Here is a 22,840-nt window from a genome sequence, read left to right on the forward strand (position 1 = left end):
AAAACCCAAGGTTCAAGATCTGTTGGAGTATTGCTATTTCTAAGGTTTTCTTTAGAAATACTATGAACAGATGATGTGCAGGTAGCCAGATTGCATCAAACAACTGATTTTACAGTGGGCTGAGTTCCTCTGCGAGGGTAACTTGCTTCAACATTAATGTCAATGTTAAAAATCAGATTTTTGTGTCCTAATGCTGAAAGTGAAAAGCTCTTCAGGTTTAAGTTTGTTTTATCCAAACATGTCAGCAAAATCCCACTTGCGGGCGGGGAGCACGTGTATCTTAGTAAACTGAACACACACTATTTCTGCCATTTCCTTGCTTTAAGGGAGATAAAACCTGACTGCATTAATTGTATCTTCAGATACTAAATAGTGCTGGTTGATAGGGAAATGTACAGTGTGTTGTGTTCAAAGGAACATTTTTTTTTGTCCAGTTGTTACATGCTCAACACTGAAGCACATCTCCTGGTATTGGGTGTTAAGAAAAAAATTAACACTGCTCCATTTTCAACCTTCTCTGAAGTTGTAAAAACAACACAAAAAAGAAATCGCTTTCTACTTCTGTTAAATGCATATCCTCCAGGAGAATAAATTTTGAAATTGTTTGATGCTGTGCTATGCAATGCTTAAAAATAAGTTTCTCCTACCCAGTGAAATAAACCTGAGAACTTACGGGCATGGGGATTTGAGTGAATAAATCCTAGCTTTGTTCTCTGGTATACCTGCAAACAAATCCACTTGCCAACTGATGTTTTAAAAGTTCGTTCTCATCAAAATGTAAAATCGGTATTTAAAAAAATTATTATTTTTGTAAATCCCTTAAGCTCTTCAACTATGATGTCACAGACAAAGATGTGACATGAAACTGTTGTAATACACTTTCCCTTACTGGTCTGAAACCCATTTACTGGGTCTCATGTTACAGAGGGACACGAACCAGACATGCCCTCGTGCATGCAATCTTCTGACTTTTTACCTGCTATCTGCCAGCAAAACCATACGTCACTGTAACTGGAGAACATTTCACAAACTGCATGTACATAATAGGAGCTTTTATAAAAAGTTCTTTTAGAGATGCCAGCAGAGGGCATTGACCTGCTTTATGAAGTTCTTCCAAGCACAAGAGCTGGTTTTACCCTTGTGGGTAAAGCCCCCCTTCCGGGGCTTCCCCCAGAAAACTCGCACAGACAAAGCAGCAAACTGACAAGATTTGTTTCCACTCTAAAGTTACACTTGCTCATATTATCGTTTGCTCAGAGGTGTGCAAAAAACCTCTATGTTGAAGAACTGGACCTAGCCCCTTCTCAGATTAAATTCATATTGCATTGTTAATGATTTTAGTCAAATCGACTTTGTGCAAAATATCTTAAGAAGGTTCTGGCTCAACTTCAGAATACAAAAGGAAAATAAATAGTTGACTAGGCTCTCTTGAAAACATAAAATGAATGGTGTATGCTGAAAAGAAAATTATGGGCTTAATGCAATTTATCTGCAAATAAAATAACTAGAATAGTAGTGTCTGAAATTTTAACATGTGAGATGGCATTGATAAAGATTTCTGTTTGCACAATAATGTTCCCAAAGTCTAGATCAAAACAACATTATTTTACACGTGGTAACTGCAGAGACTAAGAGCCTGAGATATGTTATTAAAAGGCAGTCCCTTGTAAACTTTCCTCAAAAGGAACAGTAGCAGTTCAGTATGCAAGAGTTACTCATATTGTATTCATCAAGACAGCAATGCTTTATAAAAGACATACAGCTTATTTCCAGGTTGTTAAGAATTTTATATGATACTGATTTTCTGAAACATGTATCCTTCCAGTCCAAGATTGAAGTCACATCCTTCTTCACTGCTCTGTAGCTACTAGGTCTTTTGTTCTGCTGCTGTTGCTGTCTGTGAGAGAGCTTCTGGTTTCACAATCTGGTATGTAATGAGATATTCTGGGTATGCCTGAAAGTAAATCAAGGAAAAAAAACCAAACCAAACATTGCTTTATGCAAGGGTACAAGGTATGCAAGAATGCTCAGCAAGCTCACATTCTGGATTTCACTCAACAATGACCAGGAAGGACAGTGCAAGAATCAGCCCGATGTAGTTAATACCTTTGTCAATACACCAGTAGAAAGGAAGATGATTCTTCCATGCAGGCACTGCCAGAAATTGTGTGCACAACAGGAATTCACTGTCAGAGTTACTATCTCCTTGACAGATCAGTCAATGCCTGTAAGTTCCTCAAAAATCCCAGATGATGGATGTAGTCTGACCCTAAAAGGCTCACTGACTTGCCATGTGACCTGCAAATGCCTTTACTGGCAGTAAAATACTTGGCACACCCAAAGCACGTAACCCAGGCGTCTGTCTAGCATTTTCTCAAGACAGCTGGTAGGAGGTTCAGTCCCAGAGCAAAGCTAAAGTTGCTGGAGGGCAGGGCCCCATTCAGAGGAACCTCATCAGATGAGAGGAGACTGGGCCAACAGAAGGCTCATGAAATCCAGCAAGGGCAAATGCACCTGGGATGAACTAATCCCTTATTGCAGGATGGGACTTTTTAGCAGCTCTGGTGAAAAGGTGCTGGGGGGCCTTGGGTCACAGCAAACTAAGACAGAATCAACAGTGAGTCCTGGCAGCAGTAAAGGCTACCAGCATCCCGTGGTACATCAACAGCAGTGTACCCAGTCAAATGAGAGCAATGACGACTGCCATTTATTCAGCACTCACTAGACCACATCTAGACAACTGCATACAACTTTTGGGTCCTCCAGTACAAAACAGATGCCAACAAGCTGAAGCCAAATTCAATGAAGGACCAATAAGATGGTCGGGGGAAAAGGCACAGGATAAACAGGAAGAGGCTGAGGGAGATGGGCTTGTTCACTTCAGAAAAGAGAAGGCTTTGTGGGAGCTCATAACAATCTTCCATCATGTATGGAAGGCTACTGGGAGAACAGAGCCAGATTCTTTTCTGAGCTGCTCAGCAGGAGAATGCGATTAACAAAACAGGGGAAGTTCCTGTTGGATACAAAGAACATGGTTTTTGCTCTGAGGATAATTAAACAAAGGAACAAGCTGCTGAGAGAAGCTGTGAAACACCATTCTCTAAGGCCCTGAAGACCTGCCTGGTCAAAGAAAGCCCCGAGCAATCTGGTCTGAATTCATCAGGAACAAGAGACTGGCCTAGGTGACCTCCTCAAGATTTCTTCCAACCTGAATTTATAATATAATCTTGGAGTCATTCAGAATAGTAAGCAAACTTCTTTTCTAGTGTAAGGTCTAGCTGAGCTACTCAGATTAAAAATCAGCTCCTGAAGATTGCTGTGCTACTTCAGCTGCCATTTAAGGGTAGTCTCTGGCAGGCAGGGACACTGTCACTGCTGGGAATCTACAGGTAAAAAGCCCAGAATCCTCATTATTTACAAGAGCCCCAGAAATGCACGTTGTTGTTACTGCAGTAATGCCAGTAAAATGCAATGGGAAAACCAGTGCCCACTGGTAGAAACTACAACTCTTAACAGACTCTAGCAGTGCTGCACAGGATGAATAAGGCAATTCTGCATAGTGGAAATCAGAGCAGCTCAGTGGACAGGAGTAGCATTTGCTGGCTTGATACAGTTCACTGTTTATTTCCACATTTAAATGGAAAAAAAAAAAAATCTAATCAACCAGGTTATCAGACCAAACCTGGTGCAGAATCCAGTCACATCCACTCTCTCTAGCTCCAAGCTCTGCCCTTCCATAAACCCAGTGCTTGTTAACCCACATACCTGTTCTCCTCTATAGATAACATATTCAGCGTATGCAAGTCCATTCACGCTTGGCCGGCCAATAACAGAATGGTGCCCTGGAGGGGCATGAGCCATTTTCATTGTGCTGAACTGAAGAAAGGATTTTCCAAGGGTCACTCTACAGAAGAGCATTTGTCTAAAAGGGAGAAAGAAAACATCATTTTAGAATCCCTTACTAGGAGTTGTATGCTTCCAGAATATTTCAGACTTTTGAGTTTATTTTGTTACAATTAATTTCTCAAGGGTTTCTTGAGAAATGCTTTTAGAAATCAGTTCTAAGGCTGTATAAAACCTGTCACAAAAAGTCTTTCTCAACACGCAGAAGGGAAAACACACACTTTGTTCAGCCCTCACATGGAGGCCTGTTCTAGTTCATTTTATATAAAGAAGTTGAAAGAAGGTGAAACTTTCTCTGTGTTCCTACCAGCAGGGTATGGACAGGTGTCAAAGTGCAAAAGCACACTGATCCACTCCAGTACAAAACAAAGCTGTGATTAAGTCCTGTCCACTACCTCCAAAATTACCTGATCCATAGTACAACACTGTACTGCTGACCACCACTTTGCACTGCAGTTTTGTTCTTGAGAGTGCCTGTAGTTTAATTGCTATTTTCCCAACTCTTCATTTTCAAACTTGCTGTTTCAAGCCTCTTTCCTGAGCCACAATTCACTTTGATTTATACTCACTGTATGCTTAGATGTAATTTTTGACCTTTCTGTGGGACTCGCTGCATTTGTATCTTTTTTTGTTCAGCCCTGACAAACTGAAAACTGCATTTTTCCTGCCATGACCAAGTTCAAGTGGCTATTCTTTCCCTGCAATTCATCCTGTGCCAGGATTACAAAAACCAGAACAGCCAGAAGGAATTTTGCTGGACTCATACCTGTGGCAGATATAACAGGACCTGTCTTTATGCGTGGGACAGCCTGTTCCACCCCCTATCCCATACACATATTGGTTGCTTTTTGAGGAGTTCTCGGCAAAGTAAATCCCAGCTCCAAACATTCCTCCAATGTACGCATGCCTCTCATCAAATCCTTTGTGAATGATAGCATTAATAAAAGGAGACCCTAGAACAGAATGACAAGAAATGATGTGTTAACATACATACTTGTTAAGCTCTATAGTAATACAGGAGTCTATGTCAAGAGGAGCTTGTCTGCCTCAAATAGACCATCAAATGCCAGACAGCGTGCTCAGTCAGCTGGAAGGGGGCGATACCCAGCAGGATGCAGTGATGTGTGGGATTTATCATTATATACCAAGATCCCACGCGTGACTCATATTTCTAACTCATTTCACAGATCTCATTAAATGGCTTTCCCCCCACTCACATTTCAGCACAATTTATCTTGTCAATGCACACCACCTCCAGCAGTCAGTACTGGTTAAGATGGGAAAAGATTTCAGGGCAATCATACCCAAAACCAATTTACTACGCAGAATCATAGAAAGATCTAGGGCAGGAGGACCTTCAGGCAACTGTCATTTATAGGCACTTCTGGATGCTTCTAGAGAACATCTTGCTGAAACTCATGGTTGTTTTTGATTCCTTTCCCTGATGGTTGCCTGAAGTACCAGGGTAAAACGCTTTTACTGTGTGCTAATCCCCTCTTTTAGAAGGTACTCTTGTCTTTCTCACAGCAATGTAACATCCTCCTAGCAGCTTTACTGGAAATAACTACGATATGGCTTAACAAAAACTTTTTTTTTCTTTTTTTTTTTGAAGTATTTTTTATCTAGTGTAGCTAGCCTGTAACCACACAGACTAAGTCCACCACCCCCAGACCCCTGCACTGCTAGGGTAGAAATACAATTACTGTATAGGATGGTGACACAGCAACATTAACATTGCCTGTGGGCCCTTGTAAACTTTTTTCTTTTTTAAATACCAGTACATACAAATAGAGATCACTTCCTTACCATGAAACAACATGCGTTCATTGTGATGATTATGATTCTCCTCTGAGACCTCCTTCTGTCTGTGACAGAATCTCTCCCGCAACTTCTTGTTCACGACCTTTTGAATCTACAGTGGTACAACAGGTCCAACCATACTTGAATTGAAATTGAAATGGAATATAGTTTCACAGAGTTTGCATAAATTCGACAGGGAAACTAAGAGTTAGACACATGAATAGTATAAAGAAACTCCATGGCTGTTCTGGACACAAGGCTGAAGCCTCTCAAACAAGTCAGTAGCAGATGGTTAAAACTATTGTGAAATTGCAGTGCAGCCCAAGTTCTCAGGTTTAGGGAAGACTTCCAGGCTTCTTCCCTCAGAGCTGGTCATACTAGCAAGAACTACAAACTGTTTGAAACTCCTTCCCTCTCTGCTTTGACCTGTGTTGAATAATCTGGGCTAGCTTTTTGAAGCCTGCTGTCTAGTTTAGGTTGGATTTTTATGAAAAGAAACATAATGAGGAAATAAATTAGGAAATGTGGTGTTTAATCTCTCTTGAGATACTGTTCCAGTCGTATGCTCTGCTACCACTGTGATTTCTGTAAAGGACTGCACCGTTGGTCAGGAGTAGGATGGAAGCAGAGTATGATACAGAGTATGATTCAGGATGGGCCAAGTTGCAAAGACTCTGCTCAGGCTCACTTTTCAACAGATATACAGCAGTGGTTTGCTGGAGCACAAGAACCAAGTTCTGTTCTGATTTCCTCTATTTCCTCCTCCCCCAAAAAAAGGAACCAGAAAGTGTACTTTCCCTCAGAAAGACAACACTCCATTTTCTGATATGCCAGGGCTTGTAAAAGATATTTTTGTAGTTCTCAGGGGCAAAAAAGAACATGTCAAGATCCGAAGTAGGATAGGGAGATAGAAACTTTTAATAAAAAGTCATGCTCATCCTTTCCCCCTCCCCAAAAATCTCCTTTAAAAAGGCAAAAGACTACACTGAGAAAAAAAAAATCTGTGCTGCGAAGTCAGAAGTTGTAGATCTCTGAAACTATCAGGCTGTGAAATATAAGTCAGGCTCTCCACCACTTCTGTCTTCAATATCTGTTCTTCAGACTCCTTTGAGAGCACAAGTAGCTTCTTCTCCCTTGCTTCATGTGCAGAGCACACAATCAGTCTAATTTTAGCATTTAGCACTTGCTTTAATTCTGCTCCTGAATATTATTTCAAAGAACTTTAAATATAAGGGTCATCCATTAAACCAGTTCTGCCTGCTTGCATAAGTGCCAACTTATTTTGCCACACAGAATTAAGAGGTTTTGAAACTTACTCTGATGACATTGTACCGGTTGAAGATCCCGCCAGCATTTCCACCATCCCGATGCTCCCGGATTGTACTTTGCATCTATGTAAATGAACACAACTGAATGTTCAGCACAGAAAGCTTGCTAGCAAGGCAAAGTATTCATATCCCAGTATATCACTGGCAACAACAGACAAGCTTGATTGAAAATTAAGTAAAAGGTGACAAAAAACCCTGCAACCCCACTCAATTTTAAACTGAAGTACACCCTTATTTCTCAGGAACCCATCACGCTATGCTGTTCCACAAGAGAGAAGTCAGATGATGCTGGTATACAATCTTGTAATAAAAATCCACATATGAAAAAGGAGAATAGTGGCACTTGTTCAAATTCATACACAGATATGATTATATACATAGATATATTATAGGTATTATATGTATGTATAATCAAAATTGTACACAGAAAACTCGCTTTAGATTAGAAAAAAACTCCAATCTTTGAAAATGAACATACATACAAAAAGATAAATTTGAAGTAATAATAGATGTGTTTCTAATGAGTACAGTTTGTATTTCTTAGTGATATGAAAATGCTTGCACTGTAAATTTTCCTATGTCATTAGCAGCCTCTAAGAATTTCAACAGTTTCATTGTGTCTTTTCCAGAGGTATTTATAGCTACAGCAACAACATTTAGTAACAGCTCAAATAAATATCCCAATTTACTACACCAGACAAGTGATCCTTCCTGTCAGAAAACTTTATACAACAGATCTGTACAAACTCCATTTTACAGAGCTACTAATCAAAAAATATTCCAGGCAGCAATCCTGAATATCTAGACTTTTAAAAAGACTCCAAACACTTCTGTGCTACAGTGTAGGAACACTACAAAAATAGCAAATGCACAGTAAAATGGAGTTTCTTCCAAACACATCTCTTCAGAAAGTCTCTTCTGTTATGATTTTTCTTTCAAAATTGTATCTGCTTGTGGTTTACTTAAATAAAAGAGCATGTGTGTGTGGGAGGCAAAAATTACAGTCAACTCTCAATTATCCAAGAGTTGTTTATCTGGGTTATAGATTAACTAAGCCACTGAGACAAGAGAAAACAAGCTGGTTCACATGCAGAAACAGCCTGAGCACAGAGAATGCCTACAGACTTGCAAGGCCTTGATCCCTTGGTCTTCACTTACAGCCTTTGATTTTCATAGGTCCACCTATCTGCAGAAAGCTGTGGAAACCCTTGCTATGAGATGATATACAAAACACAACAACAAAAAGGCAAAACTGTGATAACACTAAGTGAGCAAACAGACCACTTATTAAAAAAAAACTGTCAGGACACAGCAAAAGATTGCTCTGTATAAAAAGACAAATGAAGAGCCCTAAACTTCATGTCATATCTATGCAATCCATACACCAAAGCACATTTTATCACTTTCAACATGCATGCTTTAGCTATGTTATAAGTTATAAGTGAAAAGTTATGTTTAGTTATAAGTGAAAAGAGAAATACACTGCTACTGGAGTATTAAGAAAGGTACTTGCAATACCTCCTCTTCTACGGACTGATACTCTTTATCATCAGGAGCAAGGTCAAGGAGAATGGTCCCTTGACTCACGCAGTGGAAAGTCAAGTAAGGATTGGTGCCTGCAGAGAGAAGGAATTAAAGGAATAAAAATCAACAGGAGAAAATACCAGCTCTATTTGTATCCATCATCATTATTCTTAAAATAAACCCAGTACAGCAGGAAATGCAAAATAAACGCAAGGCAAAAGCACAGTCTGGAAAAGATAAAGTGCTTTCGTTAGCAGCAGAGGCTTTAAAAGAGACAAGGAAAATGCATGTGAGACATAACTGCATTTTATTGTTTCTGCTTTCAAGAGAAGCATCTGAGTAGTGTGGGGCAGCAATGACACTCCATCAGGTCCACACTTCAGGATACAAATGGCCTGTGGGTAGGTATGCAGGGCAAATCAATCCCAAAGCTCCTGCCTGGGTGCGTGAAACAGAGTTCCTAGAAACGGGCACAGCCTCCACAGCTGCCCCAGGGGTGTCCATTCTCTGGAAAGGCAAGTGATCACTTGGTCCTGTACCTCCTCAATATGTTCTTTACCTGTCACAACCCGCCGAGCCACCAGGTCTGCCAGCAAGTACACTTTCCTGACATTCTGGCAACAATGCCTACACTTACAGAAGGGGACTCTGGGAGCCTGTTTCGTGCTTAGACTAAGCAGTAAAAGTCTCACACTTACCTTGCTGCCCTCCTAGAAGTCTCTCCACACCTTTTATTAATTTGTGGCGGTGTCCATATGCATTGATCCCAATTTCTTTAAGCTCCTCATGCCCCATATCTGCCAACACATCCAGGGTTATCTGGAAAGGTGAATGACCAAAAAAATCACTTGCCAAACCTGGCCTGATTCCAAAGGCTCAAGAACCATCAGTTCAGAAAACAGAATGTATTCATGGTGCAACCAAGCAAGTATTTATATCTGATGTTTCGCTACACTTCTAATTGCTGCCACCTTCTGGCAAGCCTTTCCCTATCACAGGATGATACCCAGCTGCTACAGCCTGAAGCTGTGCAAAACTTTTACTTCTCTTACAGTGATTAACAAGAGTTGGTTCTCACAGGAGGATCTCAAAAACATTTTTACTTATGTAGAAGGAGGATGCACAGAAATGCTAAGATGAATCTGGGAATACTTTTGAAGCAAAGTTTCACATTGTTGTGCAATCCATTATTTATACTACACAAACAAATGAATATTCTATAAGCTTGCTAATAAATGTTAAGTGTGTTTCATATCAACATTATTATGGTGTGTGCTATTACTGTGTGTATATATCCATATGTGCACTTGCATGTGTATCGAACCAGTGGGTCAGCTAAGGTGACTCACGCTCAACTATTCCACTATTTTTTAAATAACTAACATTGTGAGGACACACACAACTATTCATTTGGTTGCAATATATGCATACATCTACAACCCCTTGACAAGGTTTTAAATTTCAAGGTCACAGAGATTATTGGTGGAAGCAGAAAGGTAATAAAACATGATGTCAAACATATTACAGAACAGGAAATAAAGGCTAAATAAAGTACACATTTTTACTACTATAAAGCAATTGTGCACTGAGTTGACTCTGTGAAAACCAGGAAGATTTAATCACATCATTTATATAAAATCTATTTCAAATTTACACATTAAGCTAGAATGGGAAGCTCAGTAAATAATGGAAAACCATACAACTTGATTCAAAAGAAGCTGATTGCTAGTGCAACTGGACTTGCAGGTATGAACTCTGTCTTCTACAAACTGAATATTATTAATTCAAAAGAAAGCAACTCAAGCAAGGAATTAACAGCTACACTGAATATCCATTCAATTGAGCAGAAAACAACCCTACTGGGACTGCTGTGGAAAAGCCACCGAAGACATCCATCATGTGCAGCGGGACATTAAAAGAAGACAGAAGAAATCCAGATACTAGAAAGCACCAGGAGGAAGCTAGCGCCCAGGTGAAGGGTACACGAAGGTAGTGCAATGCTTGGAAAAAGCAGCTTGAAAGAACAAGCTTAAGGAAGAGAACCTTGTTTTCACTAGGAAGAAACTTATAAGAGGAGCTAAACAGTTTCAAAATGGTGAACGAATACAGTGAACCCGATTGGCATGATTAAATCTTATTAGTAAAGGAAGATCTTAAAAAGAGGTTAAGAGTTAAGGAGACACAAGTAGAACAAAACCAGCATGGTAACAGGAAGGTGTGCAAAATATTAAGAAAAAAGAAAAATTAGAATATAGGTTGGTTTGCTTCTTAATAGAAGCAATTCTAAATTAAACAAAAGAGCTTACGTTTCATACATAAGAAGGGAAAAAAAAGATTATATGGCATTTTAACTTTGAGGATGCACCTCCTGTAACAGTTCATGGAAACAATTGGAACTTTTTCTGTATGCAACACACTAAATTTCAAATATTTGTTTTCTGACTCCTCATAAAAGATTAGCAGCAGAAGCCTGGTAAAATAATAACCATCAAATCCAGTCTCTTGCACTTGTACCTTTCACTTCCACCACTATGTCTACCTTGCTCATGTGAACAAATAATCTATTTAACTGTAACATGTTCAATTTAAGAAACAGTACATAAGAGTCTACAGACACATTAGAGGTACTTCTGCTCTAAAAAGTAACATAAGCTTGAGAAACTGTTACATTAGCTGTATTATTTTCATACATTGTGAATTATTGATAAATCTGCAGGTTTTTTTTCCCCGTCTCTCAATTCCATTTGAAACTTGTTAGCCCTGCAAAACCCAGTTAATGCTACAGTCCAAACCTATTAGGAAACAGCTTCTGCATTCTCCAGTGTGACCACACCCTGGTAAACTAATTTTTCTTTCAGCTTATAGTCAAACTGGAGGGTTTCCTAGATCTAATCAAAGCATCACATGCAGCACTACAGATGGCAAAAGGCTTGTCTGGATATCAAGACTGCTGAAGGACAAGTGCAGGTGACATTCTGACCTAACCTTGTTATAGCCATCATGTTCAAAGTTCACAAGGTCCAATGTAACTCTCAGAATACAAGCCAAATACATGACAATACAAATGGCAGTCATCATGGATGCATAAGAAAGTGAAAGACAGTGGAAATCTGAACGAAACAATGAGAGATTTTCAAAGGTTTCTCAACTTCACCATAATGTATCTGGCAACTCATTTGCAGTTTTCTTGGATATACTTGTTTTTCTGTAGTTGTGAAGGTGGGCTTTTTTGTTTCCCTTTTTCAATTACAGAATTAAAATGCCACTCAAATTTATTAATTAAGCTATTTTTTAAACATACAGACAGAGACGAGGCTTGCCACCTACCTGTTCTGTCTCAAAAATATCCCGAAGGTGTTCAAGACCCAGGCTTTTTAGGAACTGGGTAATGTTCATGTCAAGACCAGCAACTATAAGAAAATAAACAAGTCATTATATTCAATGCACTGGAATAAAAAAAAATAAAAATAAAAAGCGAGCAATACCACTGATTCTCTCAACATTCCAAGCTCTGGTTCTTTTTACAATCAATTTGTCTATAATAAACAATCCACTTCCACTGTGTGAAAGCTCAGTGCAAAGTTCAGCACTGTTCCTTCCTCAGAATCAACTATTAAAAAGCAGAATCAACTTGTGGCAAATGCAGGCTCATATTGCAAAGAGGAGGAAAGGAAGGGTGGTTGTATTTTTGCTATGCAATCACCTAGATGCTGACATAAAGCATACGTTCCAGATACTAATCAAAGGGTTTAAAAAGCCTTAGCAAAATCCGCCAGTCATCACAATCCTAATTCCTTCACCAAAATCTCATTGGATTTCCTGTATAAAATCAACAAAGAACATCTGGGCACCTTTGTAGTGAGACATAATCACCTATAGCAAATGTAGATAAACAGCCAACAATGCTGCTAGCAGAGGACATGAAAACAGAGAAGCATCAGCCATTTTAAAACACAGATAACAGTTCAAGCTGTACAATATTTTCTGGCTAGTCAGAAATGCTTTTCAGATAAAGCAAGGCTCATTGTGATACTAAGCTACTGCACTTGTGGCAACATAAACTTGTCCAGCAGCAAATGCACCTTCTCCTTCCTTCCTTTCAGTTCCTGCTGCTCCATCACCAGCATTTGATGCCCCTCCTACGGCTAGTTCTGCCAGTGGCCCAGTGAGGTTATCTATACTGCTGGCAGCGGAGAGGCAGGACGGTGTAGATGCTGGTGAGATCAGGGAGGCACTAACAACAGTAGCTTGAGGCTTAAAGCATGTAGGCAAAGCTTCTGGAGGCATCGCATCGATCAGCAAAGCTCGGATATCATCAGCCTGAAAAACAGAAAGAACATTCAACATGAGGTTGTATTATCACAAGTCACTGATTTCTGGAAAGAAGGGTTTTTTTAATTTGTTTTAACTGATTGCTCTGTTCCCCCATTAAAAAGAAAACTGACAACTTTTGCAACACAGAAAATGGTTGCAAGAACATTCTGATTCACTGCTCAGACACAGGTGAATCAGGTTCTCCCCATTTCTAAAGGTATGGAAGAACGTACATGTAACTTCCCTTCTGGCAGAATGACTTTATAGGTGTTAAAGGCAGGAAGAGCAATACAGCAACTTTCTCTGCAATCCTTCACAACCTATGCCAGGCAATGCCACCTCTTAATTTCTGTCAGGCTCAACTTCTGGTCAAGTATTTTGCACTGGATCAAGGTTCAATGGAAGGATTCTACCATTGCTTTTGCTATAAACACATCTTACAGTGTTAAAATAGAAAAAAAAAAAAAAGATAGGAGCTACCGGAGAAGTATGAACTTGGCTAACAACTGGATTTAGCCTTTGTTGACTAAATTAAGCAGGACCCTCATCTTCAAGAATTTCCTCCTTGCTTGCTCTTGTAGAACATGATTAAGAAATCCTTATTTTCCCACAGAGAAATCAAATAGTTTTCGTATCTCTCATCACAGAGCAAGTTTTCTAGAGCTCAGATTATTCTGGAGGATATTTCTTGAACCCTCCACACATCAGTCAGTGACCTTAAAGTATACTCGCACCATAACCAGACACAGCATCTAATTTGGTTGCATTATCTATTCCATCAAGACTGACTAACCTGGGACATACACATTCATGTAACCTTATTATGCTTTTGAACCAGCCACCATTGCCAGCACTAAAAAGTTTCAAGTGCCAGTTTTTGAAGAAGTTTGATAGCCACCTGCAAATCTTAGAAGGTTGCTTTGGAGTTAGTCAAAAAAGAACTGAGGTAGTATGCAGGCATTGAGCATAATCACCCTCTAAATGATCCCATTCCTCTAAACGCCCATCTGATTTTCCTCCTAGGTTCAGAGAAATAATCACCAACAGTACACAGATCGGCCATCATTGGGGACATTTCAAGTATAATGCTGGCAATGAAAAGCTTGATCCCTGGAGTGAATCCTTAAGCAGAATTAAACCTTAAATCACAAGCCACATTAAGATCTCAGCCAAAGGAAAAAGCCTGGACCCACAGGTAAAATGTCACAAACAGGGACCCTGGAGATGCTCATCTCCCTCTGCCTCAGCCCTGCTGATGCCCTGGAGCCATAGAAAGCCATTTAATGTGCAGAGCAAATCCTCCAGCACCGCCTGTGGCTGGCACGCCAACATGAACTTACCGTTGCCAAGTCTAGTGGTGTCTGACCCTCTTGGTTCTTCATGGTTGGATCTGCTCCATGAGCTAAGAGCAGAGCACAGAGCTGTGTCCTTCCTTTTTGAGCAGCTTCATGCAATGGTGTGAAAGCCCATTTATCTGTTGCATTTACGCATGTATTGTATTTGATCAGCAGTGCTGCTATGTCCACATGCTGGAAAACATAAGAACATTTTCATCAATGCGACGCTGGTAAAACACGCATTTCCTTCTTTGTGCTGGAGGTAACGGTGTTTAGAGTTGCCTGTAATTTCTCTTTCATTTTTTTCCACACTTCTCTGCCTTCTGTGTCTAGGTAGCAGTGTCCCTCTTCAGGTACCACTCCATACTGCAGCTCCACCATCATTAAAACTGTATCTGTGCACTACCAGATCATCCACCAGCATATGTATAACTGGGAACAGGTACAAAATTGTGTTTCTGACAAATCACCCAAAGTACACAGCATGAAGTTCGTGCTAGCTGCAGCAGCAGACATGATACTTGATCCAGCATAAAACCAATAGAGTTAACTGTCAAAATATTTGTAGACCGATTTGAACTGCCAACACAAATTTACAGGACTACAGCATTTGTGATATGATACTGGAAGCTCTAACGATCAATGTGTTGTACTGCTGAGCCACATTTTAAATGTCTGTACACAGAAGTCTTCATTGTACTTTATTTCTTTCTTGCAATTTCTTGCAAGACTTTGAACCCATCCTTGGCAGCACAAATTTGTTCTTTCTTCAGTCACATTTTATGAGAGAATTGTAACTGATAAAACACATTATGACTGTCATAAGGAGAACTGTTTTACACAATCTTACAACCCCATGCTTCCATCAATATGCCACCCTTGAAGTCTCCCAAGTTAAAATAAGAGAACAGAAAACTGGCAAATAAAAATTTTGGCTGCCTCTGATCGGTAAAATTACTTGTGCAATACAGCTAAAAAATAAAAAAGCAAGTAGTCAAAATGAGTAGGTAGGAGCAAGAAACACTGAAACTGTAAGCAGAAGTGCAAAGACTTGCCAAAGGATTTAATTTTTCCTCTTAATGGCAATTAAGTGACTCGCAGTGGATCTTGTAAAAGGGCTTGCTCTCTGAACAAGCATGCTTTGAAAAGACTGCCAACCTTATTTTTCCTCTCTTCCCAACTTCTAAAGCAATTGCTGTTCCTGTGTCTTTTCTGCCACATGAAACCCTACTCAGGGACACAGAGCATGAAGGGCTGGGTGGGAGAACTGAAGATAAATACTTTGTGAGGAAAAGGTTGAGTCTGTGAAACCTGCCAGCTATGAAATTGTGAAACCAATTCTCATCTCTCTACCTCGTATCACAGAGATCTAAACAGGCAGATGACAGCTCACAGAGAAGCATGGGGCACCACAGGAAAGGTATACAGCAATTCTTATCTAAATAAGCTCATAAAAAAGCACCAAGCACTGCCTCATTAACTTTTTCTAGAGAAAGTAAGGCAACCAGATTAGACTGGCATTATGATTAAGAAGGACATGGACCTAATGGGGCGAGTTCAGAGGAGGGCCACGAGGATGACTGGGGGGCTGGAGCACCTCTCCTGTGAGGACAGGCTGAGAGAGTTGAGGCTGTTCAGCTTGGAGAAGAGAAGGCTCCAGGGAGATCTTACAGTGGCCTTCTAGTACCTGAAGGGGCCTACAAGAAAGCTGGGGAGGGACTTTTTACAAGGGTAGGGAGTGATAGAACAAGGGGAAATGGCTTTAAACTGAAAGAGGGGAGGTTTAGATTAGATATTAGGAAGAAATCCTTTCCTGTGAGGGTGGTCAGACACTGGAACAGGTTGCCCAGAGAAGTTGTGGATGCCCCTTTCCTGGAAGTGTTCAAGGCCAGGTTGCATGAGGCTTTGAGGAACCTGATCTAGTGGAAAGTGTCCCTGCTCACAGCAGTGCGGTTGGAACTAGATGATCTTTAAGGTCCCTTCCAACCCAAACCATTCTATGATTCTTAGAAGTGTTCATCATCTTGAAGCTATCTCTAACATCTCCCTGTGCCAGTTAGGAATGTTTCGTCTTCATGTAATATGTGTGTTTTGATTTCCTGTGCTTGCAAAAGAGAAAACAATCTCTGCAACAGAGTATCTCTAGATCTAAGTGTCCTGGGAATTCAATGCATATGGAATTCTGTGTTGCATTTCTAAACCTCCTGAAGGAGTTGGAGCTTTTTGCTCTGTAGGACACTGGGAGCCCAGACTGATATAGAGAACCAATGCAAATGATGCAGACTGAGTGTCCTTGATAAGTTCTCCTTAAAAACAAAGTAAACACTATACTTTTCATTTCATTTGGCTCTCAAACAAAAGCAATCATGGTTATATTGTGATCCTCTCTCCCAGATTTTGCTCTTCTTGTTCCAGGGCCAGGCAATAACAGATGAAGCATATAATGAGACCATCAAAAACACTACTTCTTGAGCTTCATGTCCTGTGTCTGACTATAAGCACACTGCTGGGAGCTTCTCAAGCACTGTCTTTGTACAACTATTTGCAAGAGATTTCTTTCTCACCTCATCCACAATTAACAGCTGCTTATAAGCAATCTATCAGGCATCTACACAACTTGTATGCACATAGATGCTTCTTCTTATATGAAGGAAGGAGGGCCTACCTCATCCAAAATGGTTTGCATCAGCCATTGCAACCCCATTGCAGTAGACAGCTGGCCCAGGAGGACACCCACACTACAAACTCAGTAGCCCTTCAACATTTTAGCTTTAGCAATAGCTCCCCACCAGAGACCAGCTGTAAGAGACTTCCACTTCCCTGTCAACACCCAGATACAATCCCCTGATATTGTTCTCTTCCTTTCATCCAAGTCATTCAGCGACAACTTGAGGTGTTTTCTATTCACCTGCATAAAAGCTATGTTCTAGTGATCTTTCCAAACTGCAGCCTTTAACTGCTACAGCACACCCAAACCTGTGTCTGATTTAGATCCGTAGGACTGCAAACAGGACTCTCAACAAGCGAGCCTCACAAGTATTTCATGCCAACAAAACCTGAACTATGTTCACAGCAAGACACCTGCACACCTGCAAAATAACTGGCTTTGGACATGACTTTAATGAGTTCCTTGTTGCGCTACTCATGGCAAGAATGCCTGCACCTACCCCATAGGATGCTGCATTGTGTAGAGGGATTAATCCTCCTTTGTCCTGGGCATTAACATCAGCACCATGCTCAAGAAGGTATTCAGCTACTTCCAAGTTGTTGTAGCCAGCTGTAGAAAAGGCACAGGAAAAGAAATCAGGTAACAGGAGAGCTAAACTAAAGAAAAACTATTAGACAGAAAAGCTAAAGCAATTTTTCAACTGCAAAAGCTCCTCTTTTCCGAGTAACTGTATTACCTCCTGAAATACAGCTGTCTTAGTAAACCACTCTCTGTATAGGACAATACTCCTATACCAATCCTGGTTTTGGTGATTAACTTCTGTAGCTCTATTGTAAATATACAAGCCTTCAAAACCTTGTGAGTCACCAACCTGCAAGATGTAGTGGTGTTGAATTTCTTCCTTGTGTGTCTCTGCAATTGATATTTTCTTGAGTACATAGCTTCTGCACTCGTGCCAGGCAACCCTTCTTGGCAGCATCAAGCAAGGCAGCATCTCCTCGCAATAAGTCCTGGATATCTGTGTCTCCTTCTTTCACCAAATCTAGAGGAGTGTTCCCATCTCGATTCTTTTTTGTTGGATCAGCTCCATGCTGCAAAGAGCAAAGTGGAACACTACTGTCACAATCATGAGCAGACCAATGCACGCAAGTGTGTCACTACTTTGTGGCACAAGATAGGAGGAGGGGGATTTTGCCAACCTGCCATCATGAGGTAACAACTGTATAGATTAGTAGGCGCATGAGAATAAACCCAAGAGGCCGAGACCTAAAGCACTAGTTTGTAACACAGCTGTGCGAATCTGAATTCCACAGGCAAGAATGGCAGCCCTCTGCAAGAGCTGCCACTGCTCTACTTGCAACTGAAGCAGGTTCAGGAGCGTATCCTGCATATGACTATACCCTACTGTCACAACAGGTGCTAAAGAAAAGCCACCTGCAAACACCTTGCCAGCCAATCCCTCCCTTCTCCTGCAAACTCGCTGGCAGAGATGTTTCCTCAGCACTTTTCTGAGCTAGTGAAGCCAGGCCCTGAGTTTCATTAAATGCCACCCTGCTATTGAAGGGCACTGGTTTCAGAAGGGAACTAGAAAAATACTCATTTCTACACTTTCCAATAGAGAACAGTACCATCTTAAGCAGTTTACAGGTCCTGGAAAGCAGCAAAGAAAACATTTTGGTGGGAAAGTGGAGAAAGTGGTTTTGGATGACTGCTGGAGTATATCTGTGCTGGAAAAACATGCAGATCAGCCAGTGATAATAGCACAGTACTGGAGCATGGGATTAGGAGGGGAACACACATCTACATACAGCATATGGTGTGAGTCATGTCCAGATACAATTCTGTGGGAGGACAGCTCCTTCTCTGCTCACTCAGGGAAGTGGGAAAAAACAAAGACAGATAAGGCAGAGGCAGCTGCTGGCACTATAGTTCTCTGGCTGGCTCCTTCAGAACAATCCAACACAGTGGCCCAACCCCTGCTAGCAAGTCTGCCCTGCCATTTCTCACCAGGGATGCCAACAAAGCTGTGTTACTGTGAGCCACAGGGAATGAGCTGGGGATGGCGGGGGCAGAAGGAATTAACTGCATTGCATTTTGAAGTAGTACAGCAATGCTCAGGGTGTAAAGGGTAAACAGCAAGGCACAGAAAGGGACAGAGTACTGATTACACAAAACCAGTTCCACATCTGTGGTGTGTTTGGGAAAAGAGCATTCTTTGCACAAAGCCTTTTAAATGGCAATGAGTTCTCCAAAATACAACCTTAGATTCCTTAATTTAAAACTCATCAAAACTGGAACTATTCAAATACTCTCCAGAATAAATATCTAAATGAAGAGGCAGTGTCTTCTGAGATCCCTTAAAAGGCACAGCAACACATTAAGGGGGTCACTTTAAAGAAAGGTGGTGAAAAAAGAAAGTATCTCCAAAGAAAGATGATGAAAACAGAAAGTCTCTCCAAAATGCTTGCACATCTCTGTTTCCTTCTTCAAGCAGAACAAGACAGAAAGAGCACAAGAGCAGAAGTCAAGCTCAACATCCACAGCTCAGCAGAACTGACAGCACTGCCAGCTGGCATAAGAGACACAGCAGGAGAAGCCCTGAGCAAACTGCAGTGTGAGCACATATCCACAGACACCCCGAGCCTTTACAAAACTGTGTCACCTCAAGGGCATATTTAGCTCTTGTGCAAGAGTGATTTCAAAACGAAAGATTTCAGCGCTATTTCTATTTCCTGTCCTACATCCATTCAGGATCCTTTGAACACAAAACATAGCTACATTTCCAGTGGAATGATCAGAAGCCTCCAGAGACCTCTCGTGTCTATAAAGTAATGCTGTGCTTGAGAGATTTATGAGTGCTCCTATAGCTTAAGCTAACACCTGTATTCAGACGTTACTACCTGGGCCATCTCGTTGTGCCTACTCCACAGACATCTCTGAATATCTTCTGGTTTCTAATGCAGATGTGTTTCAAACTGATGTGTTACCCTTTCTGAATGCTTTTTTGGTAATCAAGTGAAATAATTAATGAGATAGGAGAGAAACAGCAGGGCTTTCCAACAGCAAATAAAAAGAGAAGTGGACAGGCAAGAGCCTCATAATTTTAAGGCTCTTCATATTCTGACTTACTCCTACTTGAAATGCTGTGCTTCAGAGGGACACGAAGTAGGCAAGGCTAAAACAGGAAATAGGACTGGCAAGAAATTCTACTCTAGCACCCTCTTTTACCCTCCCACAGCAGGATATGACCTTATGTTAAGAAGTCTTAAACTCATGTTTCTCACTGGAAACGTGTTGGCATTACCACACACTTTTTACAGGTTCTTCCACCAATTATAATGAATATTTATTCCACAGGATATTAATATGCATTTCCTCCAGGAGCTTTATAAATTTTACATTAACATAACAGTTTTAAATTTCTCACATGCCAAACACCATTTAGAACCCACCTTCAGTTATCGCTCTGTAACACAATTGCATAAGTATTTACAAAGGCTTACTTAACTGCAGTAACTGTTCCAGAAAAGGATGAATAGGATAAAGTAGGGGTTTTTGTACTTTCACACAAATTCAACTGCTTCTTCCAGTTTGCCAGTCTAATCCTACTTGGCTAATATTATTAATACATGTACTGGAAAAGTAACTGTACTTTGTAAATGAACTGACATTAGTCAGAAACCATCTGACCGTTGCAAGATGAAAATAGATTCAAAGACATCATGAAGAACTCACTGAATGCAACTGACTTTGCATTAATTAATTAATCTTCGTCAAAAATAAACATATACACATCTAAAGACACATCTGAAAACTCCAGATCACATACTTTTAAAAGCAGCTTGCAGATTTCGTATTTTCCTTTTGCTGCTGCTTCATGTAGAGGAGTGAATTTCCACAGGTCTGCCACGTTGACAGAAGCACCGTGTCTCACTAAGAGTTCAGCCACTTCGTAGTGTCCATAAGAACAGGCATTGTGCAGGGGTACTAAGCCACTAATCAAAGAGAAAGTATTAATAGCTACTGAAAATAAAATCCAATGTGCAATCGTACAAAGTTCCAGTAGATAAAACTCCCACTTCCACCAGACATTATTGGCTTCTTTCAGTCTTTCCAATTTTCATAGCTTTATTTCCTTGATATTAAGACATCAGTTAAAACTTCATTATCCTCCTTCAGTTTTCATCCATGAGACTTTTAAACACTTACCAAGCACAAATGTTACTACTTCCACAAGCAAACATCTTCAATGCTGTTAACAACAGCCAAAAATTGTATTGCAAGAATCACTGATGTTCTAATTTTGGGTATTTGAGTGTAAATTTCAGAAAAAGTGTTAACACTATACAGTGGGTTTGAAGTATAGTTATTAGTAAGCACTGCACACCTGATAGATACAGAAAGATACCCAAACATTTCTTTCAGGGAGACCCTGACGTATTGGAAAAGTTTTAGCATTGGAAATTAATTATCCCCCACTGACTCTGAACCAATATATTGGAGTGAAAGATCAAACATAACCACGCTATTCTACGTGACTGCTTTGCAAATAATGCAAAAATCTGTCAATGGTTCATATAATTTAACTGAATATTAACTGAATAACTAACTAACTTAATAATAGAAGCTAACTAACAGAATCAGAAAAATGACCAGAGATAACCCTGGTATTTTACACCATGAAATTCAAAACTAATTTTAGATCACCTGAAATAACTTACAAGCTGCTTTTAAGCACAACAAAGTCTCCAAACTGGGCAAAAGGGGGAAGAGAAGGATCATGTCTTACAGTGCCAGATATGTACTTGACAACAGCTTTTACAGAAAGCTAAGTATGCCTTAATGGTCCATAAATCTCCCTATAGTGACGCCAGCAACAATGCAGAACAAGAAGAAAGAAAAGATAAAAATTTTCAAGAGAAAAACACAACGGTTACTGAAATCCAAAACAAAATTAATAGAGGGGGTAGAAGTCTTACACTAATAGAAAACAGTGAAGCATATCATGGAATGAAATGTACCCTTTATCTTTGGCATGCACATCTGCCCCATGGTGCAACAGATACTCCACGACTGACACGCGGTTATATCCTGCAGCGAAGTGCAGAGGCGTTGAATGACGGCCTTCCAAATCTCTACAATTCACATTCTGAGGGCTGCAAAGTTGCTGCAAATACAAAAGAAGAAACCAAAAACTAGCACAGAACTAAACGAAATAAAAAAACCTACAAATCAAACAAAAAACAGTCAATCAACCAACCAACCAAAAATCCCTGAACTACCACTCTAAGCACCCCAACACAAAATTTGACCTATTTATTATTATACACAAATTTTTACAAGTTAGGTTTCAGGAAATTTCTTTCCACTTAGGCAGAGTTAAAAAAATAGCTGCTCTAAACTTATGTCTGAAAGTACTTCTATAACAAACAATACTTAAATGATGGCAGCAGTATGAAGATATTCATAATGTATTAGAAAGGGTAAACCTCCAAATGATCAAGCACCAAGTTCAAGGTCAGTCTTCAGACTGTTACCATTTCCAGCTTATCTTGTCTTCAGAAACCTAGAAATATTGAGCTTGGCAGTCAAAGGAGCTGCTAGTGCACAAAACTGCTGCTGTTTGAATATTAATATGTATCATGTTAAAGTTCAAGGTAAGAATGCATGCAGAACATGCATTATTACACACATATTTTGCCCACAGACCAAATATGAAAGACAAGATCAAACCTTCCTGTGTTGCTGCGATTCCATGCAATTCCTTCACCTTCAGATTAAGGATGGCTTAAAACGTGAGCACTGCTACCTGTTAACATTTTTGTTTGCTTGCCCTCTGATTGATTCACGTACCTAAGGTTGGTTTCTACTAAACTGTGATTCTGAGGATCACAGGATCCACCTTCAAAGAATTATGGTTGCATCGGTAATATTGCATCTTGAGTCCAAAGACATGACTGTGTGAA

At 40.2% G+C, this 22,840-nt stretch overlaps 1 protein-coding gene across 1 annotated transcript; it reads right to left on the reverse strand.

The window, feature by feature from the left end:
* Positions 1–1,533: 1,533 nt before the first annotated feature.
* LOC104523693 (poly [ADP-ribose] polymerase tankyrase-1) lies at positions 1,534–22,080 on the reverse strand (the record flags this gene model as incomplete). The annotated part of the gene is made up of 14 exons (XM_010166362.1): positions 1,534–1,954; positions 3,766–3,922; positions 4,670–4,856; positions 5,710–5,815; positions 7,020–7,094; positions 8,550–8,647; positions 9,254–9,374; positions 11,883–11,965; positions 12,638–12,875; positions 14,210–14,398; positions 17,374–17,483; positions 17,746–17,965; positions 20,704–20,869; positions 21,896–22,080. Coding segments are annotated over 14 exons (2,022 nt in total), but the record flags the coding sequence as incomplete, so codon positions are not given.
* Positions 22,081–22,840: the final 760 nt, after the last annotated feature.

This window comes from Antrostomus carolinensis, unplaced genomic scaffold (genome assembly GCF_000700745.2).
Source record: "Antrostomus carolinensis isolate BGI_N321 unplaced genomic scaffold, ASM70074v2 scaffold16354, whole genome shotgun sequence".
Taxonomy (NCBI): domain Eukaryota; kingdom Metazoa; phylum Chordata; class Aves; order Caprimulgiformes; family Caprimulgidae; genus Antrostomus; species Antrostomus carolinensis.